Here is a 9,097-nt window from a genome sequence, read left to right as displayed (position 1 = left end):
AAGAGGCTGCGAGTTTAGTCTTTGCGGTGAAAAAATTTCACCACTACTTGTACGGCCGTGACGTGCCATTGGTCCTACGCACGGACCACAAACCTCTTATTACTATTATTGGCTTAGAGAATATAATGAACGGAGTGGTCATTAACAGGCGTTCCCCTCTGTCGAAAATAGGCGGCCAATGGTCAACCACATGTATGGACTGACGTTTATCTGAAATCGTTTACAGAGATATGCGTTGTTTTTGTCAAGCTACAATTTGAATATTGAGTACATAAAAAGCGAAGAAAACGTCGCGGATTTTGTTTCGCGTTCGATAGCCAGTTATTGATCGGCGCGGCGGCGGCGGCGGTTGAACAGAGTGATAGTCAACTCGTAGATGCGTTCGATAGCCAGTTATTGATCGGCGCGGCGGCGGCGGTTGAACAGAGTGATAGTCAACTCGTAGATGCGTTCGATAGCCAGTTATTGATCGGCGCGGCGGCGGCGGTTGAACAGAGTGATAGTCAACTCGTAGATGCGTTCGATAGCCAGTTATTGATCGGCGCGGCGGCGGCGGTTGAACAGAGTGATAGTCAACTCGTAGATGCGTTCGATAGCCAGTTATGGATCGGCGCGGCGGCGGCGGTTGAACAGAGTAGAGATGGGTAGTGAGTAAATACTCACGGGTAAATACCGAGTAATTACTCAGTATTTACTCAATATACCCGTATTTACTCGTTTATACCCAAATTGGTGGGTATAAACTATTTAGAGTGCTGAAAGGGCCATATAAATTTGAAATATAGGTGTATTTTGTAAGCCGCTACTGGATTAAGTACTCAAAATTATAAGAAATGTATTTTTAAGAGGGGCACTCCATACAATGTAACTATATGTCACAAGAAAAAAATTCAGAAACCACCAACGTGTTGCACATCATTAAATGGGTCTTTAAAAATAACTGATATGTTTCTAAGAACATTTTTGGATAAATTGAATATTTTTGGAAAAACACCGTTTCGAAAGGCCACAATAATTTTTATTTTGTCTATAACGTTAGAACCAAAGTTCAGAAAAAATATGAAAACATATCGGGAGATTAGCCGTATAATAGAGTAAAAAAATACAATATTTTGAACTTCATCGGTTGGGCCATTTTTGAGTTTTCTTTAAAAAACCCTTAATAAAAGGACGTAAGTGCCGCGTAAACACGCACTTTTGCGCGACATGCAGATCTATCTAGAACATCGATAGAATTTAAATATCGTATTTTTAAAATAAATAACTTCTTATTTAAAACAAAATTATTAACTATGCATTATCACAATTTGCCTCTAACTAATAATTACATTTTTTTTCCTAAATTAAGCGTCCTATATGCTTTTTATTTTATAAGGTACCTGCGGGTAATAAAGCCTGTCGGGTAGTAAGGCCTAAGTAGCGAAAATCTTATTTAAAATGCTTGCTTACACTCAAGGCCGCGGTAAGTAACACCTAGCGGACAAACAAGGAACTACAAGTTCGTTCGGCGCGGCTGCCCCGCTCCCCGCCGCCAGTATTGCGTCATTCAGTTTGCGAAGTGGCCGCGTGGCACGTGTAACAAAAATAGGCCCAAAAGAATCGTAAGTATCTTTTGTACTATTGCATTTGACAATGTCAATTGACGTTTATTTTCTTTCTTAATAAACTCTTCTAATGGGCTGAATATATGGTCAATGTGATGTGATCCAAATATTTTTCATTCTTTTTTGTTTATAAACGTGGTTGGTGGTTATTATGGCCTACAAAAAATACCTATAGGCCTTATTGCACTATATGGAAACGAATTTTCTCTTAGGCTTTATTATCCTCGTATTTAAAATATCACTTTTGATTATTCTATAACTAAGTTTAGGTTACTACAAAGTTAGTGTGTAATAAATTGTTATATTTTCATAGTGTGAAACATTATTTCTTATAGGCCTTATTATCCACCTACTTCACATATCGGTTTAGGTGTAATGTAATAATTATTTTTTTATGAATTAATTTATTTTTAACGATTTGATTTGAAATACAAATTGTCAGTATATAAAGACAATTATTTCTTTTAGGCTTTATTATCCTCCTACTTCGCATATCGGTTTTTCGTATATATATTTAATGTATTTTAGATAACCACGACGTTAGTATATAACGATTTGTTATATTTTCAGTGTTTATGACTACAATGCCGCGAAAACGAGCATTGTGGTCAGAAGATGCCTTAGCGTCTGCAGTTCAGGCAGTTCAAAGAGGAATACTTAGCACATACAAAGCTGCAGCGAGGTATGGGGTTCCAAGAAGAACTATAAGAAATCATCTCAAGAGTGGCAATTTGAAAAAAACACTAGGCCGAAAAACTATACTGAACAATGACCAAGAAACCGATCTTGTGAACAGAATAATCAGGTTTGCTGATATAGGTTTACCTGTGACAACACGCATACTGCGTCGTTTGGTTTATAAATTTTGCGAGGTTAACGACATCAAACACAGTTTTAATAAAAACATGAGACTAGCTGGAAAAGATTGGTACAAGGCGTTTATGAAAAGGCATCCAGAAATATCAAAGAGAAAGGCTCAATTCATGAATCCAGCCAGAGCGCAAAAGCTGAACAAATTCATTGTCGATGATCACTTTGAAAGAATAAACGAAATATATAATCAACTTGATCTAAAAGATCATCCTGAAAGAATTTACAATATGGATGAAAAAGGTTGCCGCCTGACAATCCACCATCAGCAAGCTGTTCTAGCTAAGAAAGGAGCCAAAAGAGTGCATTTAGTATCATCGGAGCATGCAGAAAGTGTAACCGTCGCAGGATGTGTAAATGCACTAGGTACTGCCATACCACCGATGATCATATTTAAAGGCAAGCGGTTGAAGCCAGAATTATACGATAATTTGCCTGCTGGATCATTAGTTGAAAAATCTTCGAAGGGTTATATGAACAATGAACTTTTCAAAGAATTTTTAAAGCACCTGGCCAGATACAAAAGTGGTGGAAAATGCCTTTTGGTATTCGACGGAGCCGCCTGCCATTTAGATCTGTCTATCGTCGAAGTCGCTGATTCACTCAACATATCGTTATACTGTTTGCCGTCAAATACCACTCATGAGCTCCAGCCCCTCGACAAAGCTGTCTATCGATCATTTGAACACCACTGGGATGCTGAAGTTTTGTTATTTCTGGACCAAAATCCAGATAAGAAAATCACCAAGGCTCGCTTCAATGTGATTTTAACAAATGTCTGGTCCAAATGCATGACCCATAGTAACATTACTAGTGGTTTTAAGGCTACTGGCTTGTATCCTTTGAACCCTCAGGCTATTCCAGAGACTGCTTTCGCTCCATCAATATTATCAGAAGCTCCAGCACCTCCAGTTTCAGATGCAGTCGAGGAAGAGATTCTGGGATGCAGTTCTCCAGCTGAAGTGCCCTTAACACCAACCAGAAGCTCTCCAATTAGCTCGTCGCCTGAAATGTTGTTAGCCTTAACGAACAACTCCCCAACAATGCTCAACAGATCGCCATCAGAAGCATTGACCCCAGTAAGGCCAACAACTTCAAGGTCGCGTAATATGTCACCTTCTGGAACATTGTCATCAACGAATAGTACTCCAGTTAGACCGGCTGGGAGCTTTTATCGCACGGTTTATAATAGTTCTACTTCCGATGATGATGAAGACAATATGCCGCTCATTCAGTTGAAAAAAACTGCATTTCAAGATCTTATGCCTACGCCGCTCAAAGCCTTAAACAAAACACCAACAATTAGGAAAAAAGCTATTAATTATAGAGGTACTCCAGTAACAAAAGATCTGTTTGACAAAAAGGCGAAAGAAAACAAAAGTAGAAATAGTAAAGTAAAATCTTCCATGGCAAAGAAGAAAAATACCTCTAAATCCAAAGGCAGAGAAAATAAAATCCAAGAAATCTGGTACTGTCATGGCTGCCAAGAGGATAAAGTAGCTGACATGAGAAAATGTGTTAAATGTGGTAAATGGTATCACGAGGAGTGCGTCGGTTTGTCAGCGACAGACACAGAAAATTTTGAATGCCCAAATGGATGCTAGAGGAGCCCATTATTTTTCTCATTTTGAATTAACCTTAATTAATAATCAATATTCTTAAATTTATACACGTGTAACGTGAAATTAATTTGAATTTTATGTTAAAGTAGACGTAGGCCTTCTTATCCTACAAATAGTAAAATAAGGCCTGTAGTAAAATATGGCCTACAGGTAAGATGGTAAAAAATATTTAATTTTGTTTTTGTTTATGCCAAAAATGTGCAGTTTTTGTTTATTTGTTATGTACGGTACTCTCCAAGACTGATTATTGTTCCTTATATTGATAGTTAAGTGACCGGAAGTTACTGATGATTTTGGGTGCTAAATAAAGGTTATCTAGGTTATTAAGCATCTATGCTTAGGAATATAAACGTAATTATTCATCTTAAATGATTATTGATCTCATTGAGCCAAATATATGACGTATTTTGTTATTAAAAAGTTGTTAAAGTCTTAGGCCTTTTTATACTGCCACAGTAAAATAAGGCCTATGAGCAAGGTTTTTAAAAACATTTTTTTTTTGGGTTTGTTTTTGGCTGAAGCTGCCATTTTTAGGGTTCCGTACCCAAAGGGTAAAACGGGACCCTATTACTAAGACTTCGCTGTCCGTCCGTCCGTCCGTCCGTCCGTCCGTCTGTCACCAGGCTGTATCTCACGAACCGTGATAGCTAGACAGTTGAAATTTTCACAGATGATGTATTTCTGTTGCCGCTATAACAACAAATACTAAAAACAGAATAAAATAAAGATTTAAATGGGGCTCCCATACAACAAACGTGATCTTTGACCAAAGTTAAGCAACGTCGGGAGTGGTCAGTATTTGGATGGGTGGCCGTTTTTTTTTTTGCTTTTTTTTTTTTTTTTTTGCATTATGGTACGGAACCCTTCGTGCGCGAGTCCGACTCGCACTTGCCCGGTTTTTTTTTTAGTTTGTTTTGTTGTGCATGAAACTGCAGAGTGATTAAAATTAAAATATGTTGATTTTGTTCGCAACTTTTCATTTTATTAAGAATCTCCCTTAGCTAGGCCTTAATACCCGCAAGTACCTTAGATATTGTTAATACACGTTAGGACTCTACAATAAAAGACAATTTTGTTCTTAGATCTCACTTTTTGAATATTTTATAAGCAATCGTTTTTACCCACCTAAATGAGTAAATACGGGTATTTATCGGGTGCTTTGAGTAAATACCGAGTAAATACTCAGTATTTACTCACCCCTACCCATCTCTAGAACAGAGTGATAGTCAACTCGTAGATGCGTTCGATAGCCAGTTATTGATCGGCGCGGCGGCGGCGGTTGAACAGAGTGATAGTCAACTCGTAGATACGTTCGATAGCCAGTTATTGATCGGCGCGGCGGCGGCGGTTGAACAGAGTGATAGTCAACTCGTTCGATAGCCAGTTATTGATCGGCGCGGCGGCGGCGGTTGAACAGAGTGATAGTCAACTCGTAGATGCGTTCGATAGCCAGTTATTGATCGGCGCGGCGCGGCGGTTGAACAGAGTGATAGTCAACTCGTAGATGCGTTCGATAGCCAGTTATTGATCGGCGCGGCGGCGGCGGTTGAACAGAGTGATAGTCAACTCGTAGATACGTTCGATAGCCAGTTATTGATCGGCGCGGCGGCGGCGGTTGAACAGAGTGATAGTCAACTCGTTCGATAGCCAGTTATTGATCGGCGCGGCGGCGGCGGTTGAACAGAGTGATAGTCAACTCGTAGATACATTCGATAGCCAGTTATTGATCGGCGCGGCGGCGGCGGTTGAACAGAGTGATAGCCAACTCGTTCGATAGCCAGTTATTGATCGGCGCGGCGGCGGCGGTTGAACAGAGTGATAGTCAACTCGTTCGATAGCCAGTTATTGATCGGCGCGGCGGCGGCGGTTGAACAGAGTGATAGTCAACTCGTAGATACGTTCGATAGCCAGTTATTGATCGGCGCGGCGCGGCGGTTGAACAGAGTGATAGTCAACTCGTTCGATAGCCAGTTATTGATCGGCGCGGCGGCGGCGGTTGAACAGAGTGATAGTCAACTCGTAGATGCGTTCGATAGCCAGTTATTGATCGGCGCGGCGGCGGCGGTTGAACAGAGTGATAGTCAACTCGTAGATACGTTCGATAGCCAGTTATTGATCGGCGCGGCGGCGGCGGTTGAACAGAGTGATAGTCAACTCGTTCGATAGCCAGTTATTGATCGGCGCGGCGGCGGCGGCGGTTGAACAGAGTGATAGTCAACTCGTAGATGCGTTCGATAGCCAGTTATTGATCGGCGCGGCGGCGGCGGTTGAACAGAGTGATAGTCAACTCGTTCGATAGCCAGTTATTGATCGGCGCGGCGGCGGCGGCTGTTGAACAGAGTGATAGTCAACTCGTAGATACGTTCGATAGCCAGTTATTGATCGGCGCGGCGGCGGCGGTTGAACAGAGTGATAGTCAACTCGTAGATGCGTTCGATAGCCAGTTATTGATCGGCGCGGCGGCGGCGGTTGAACAGAGTGATAGTCAACTCGTAGATGCGTTCGATAGCCAGTTATTGATCGGCGCGGCGGCGGCGGTTGAACAGAGTGATAGTCAACTCGTAGATACGTTCGATAGCCAGTTATTGATCGGCGCGGCGGCGGCGGTTGAACAGAGTGATAGTCAACTCGTAGATGCGTTCGATAGCCAGTTATTGATCGGCGCGGCGCGGCGGTTGAACAGAGTGATAGTCAACTCGTTCGATAGCCAGTTATTGATCGGCGCGGCGGCGGCGGTTGAACAGAGTGATAGTCAACTCGTTCGATAGCCAGTTATTGATCGGCGCGGCGGCGGCGGTTGAACAGAGTGATAGTCACGAGTTGACTACGTGTCTATACATAAATTATTTCACAGATAGCATGCTTAAACCGGTTACATTGTCAGATATAAGAGAGGCGACCACGTCTGGGGGGCGATTTATGAATTTCTATCGCTCGATTTCGTCACTCGAAAATCGGTGTAAAAGGCCAAATACTAATTTTTGAAATACGAGCGATAGAAATTTGGAATCGAGTGGTATTGACCACTCGTTTTCAATTCTATTAGTAGAATTTAAATGCCTGGTAGTGGAGATATTATTTAATAAAATACACGAAATCGAGCGGTCGAAATTCAAAAATCGGCCCCCTGATATGAGGTTAGGCAGTACGTCATAAAAGGGCGACCGCGTAATGTCACAAATAGGGTTTGCAATCCGGATCCCAAATGTATGAAATTATCCGGATCTGGATCCGGATCCGCGGATCTTCCCATACATTTCAGATCCGTCGTGCAAACCCTAGTCACAAATGAAATGTTAAAACCATATTTTAATTGTAGACTTGAGCTTCATGTTGAAAATGGGTGTATTTTAAGGGGACACAAATTGATAATTCCACAGGAATACCGGGAGCAAATTTTAGAAGAATTACATAGTTCTCATTTCGGTGTCGTCAAAACAAAGACCGAAGCGCGGTCGCGAATGTGGTGGCCGGATATTGACAAACATATAGAACAAAAGATAGGCTCATGTAGTATCTGTAATTAGATGCGGAAGACCACGCCCCGTTCCCCGCTCGCAGTATGGCCATACCCTAAAAGTCCTTGGAGTCGTGTGCTTGATGGGAAACAATAAGATACGATAAAAAAAAGATAAGATGATGGGACAATGCATGTTTTAGTAACTGATAACGCGAAAAACTTTAACTTTGTTCAAAGGAATTGGATGCCTATTGCTTAGCTAATGGCATAAAACATTTAACGAGTCCTCCTTACCATCCCCAATCGAACGGCCAAGCGGAGAATAGTGTCGGTTTCCTAAAAAGGGGCATAAAAATTATAATGACAAGTAGCAATAACACGGATCCTGTAACCAGGCGAATAGGGAAGCTATTATTTTAACGCGGGGGTGGCGTCGACTTTTACGTGAGGCGCGAGATGCGCGCGCGCGTGCGGTCACATCCACGGGCCCCGCTCGAGCAAATGTGGCTAGAGGTGAGCCTGCCCGGCGCCCGCCGCGCCGCCGTCGCCACAGCATATCGTCCTGAGGCCGTACCGGTGCCGCAAGCCCTTGACGCCCTGAGTGAGTCTATTAATGCCTTTGCCTATTGTAATTTTATTTCTCTGCTGACTGATTTTTAATGTTGACCTTATGCGATCGAGTAGCAACGTCGCTCAGGATCTCAGTGCGTTTTTTAGCGAAAACAATCTAGAACAGTTAGTGAATGAACCGACACGAATGGGCGACACTTCTAGCACACTTCTAGACCTAGTAATAACCGATTCACCTCAGCTATGTACTCGAGTGGAGGTGCATCATAACCCATCAATTAGTGACCTCGCTCTTATTGTTCCGGATTTTAATATCGCAAGTCCTCAGCAGCTACCTCGGTTCTGCTATAAACGCGTGCTTAATAATATAAATGATGCTGCCTTTACAAAAGATTTAGAGAGTATACCTTGGTCAGAAGTTATTCATATGGGTAACGTCAACAGTATGGTGAACCTTTCTAATCGATTAATAATTGAACTATTTGACAGACATGCTCCATATAGAAAAAAACGTATTCCAGATAATATTAGTTCTTGGATTACAGATACAATAAAAGAAATGGTGGCACTTAAAAATTCGGCGTTTCTAAATGCCCGTCGTACTAAGGCAAAACCTCAAATTGAATATTATAAAAGTTTGCGCAACTATGTTAACACGGCAATCAAATAAGAAAAGCATGCCTACTTTAAATGTTATATTAATAAAAATATAAATAAACCTTATACTATGTGGCAGCATCTTAAAAGACACACAGTGGTTGGTAACGCGGCCCCGCCCGGCATTCCTCAACATCTTAATAGCCCAGATGACATAAATAACTTTTTCCTCAATCTGCCAGGGGCTTCAGCCTTCAACCCTCGACCCTGATACAATATTTTTTTTTAAGACGAATAATTACAATGAAAATCAGTTTCACATAGAATCAACTACCGAGTCGGAAATTCTGAAAATTATAAATGACATTAATACG

General features: G+C 41.6%; 1 protein-coding gene across 1 annotated transcript; it reads left to right on the top strand.

Moving 5' to 3' along the window:
- Nucleotides 1–1,431: 1,431 nt before the first annotated feature.
- LOC134804559 (uncharacterized) lies at nucleotides 1,432–4,616 on the top strand. The gene has a single exon (XM_063777660.1). The coding sequence runs from the start codon at nucleotides 2,180–2,182 to the stop codon at nucleotides 4,076–4,078; it is 1,899 nt and encodes a 632-aa protein (XP_063633730.1). The 5' UTR covers nucleotides 1,432–2,179; the 3' UTR covers nucleotides 4,079–4,616.
- The last annotated feature ends 4,481 nt before the right edge of the window (nucleotides 4,617–9,097 follow it).

The sequence above is a fragment of the Cydia splendana genome, chromosome Z (assembly GCF_910591565.1).
Source record: "Cydia splendana chromosome Z, ilCydSple1.2, whole genome shotgun sequence".
NCBI classification, from domain to species: domain Eukaryota; kingdom Metazoa; phylum Arthropoda; class Insecta; order Lepidoptera; family Tortricidae; genus Cydia; species Cydia splendana.
This window is presented reverse-complemented; position numbering and strand designations above follow the sequence as displayed.

Excerpts from the sequence above, each read along its gene's own strand:
- LOC134804559 (XM_063777660.1), top strand. The coding sequence starts at position 2,180 with ATGACTACAATGCCGCGAAAACGAGCATTGTGGTCAGAAGATGCCTTA.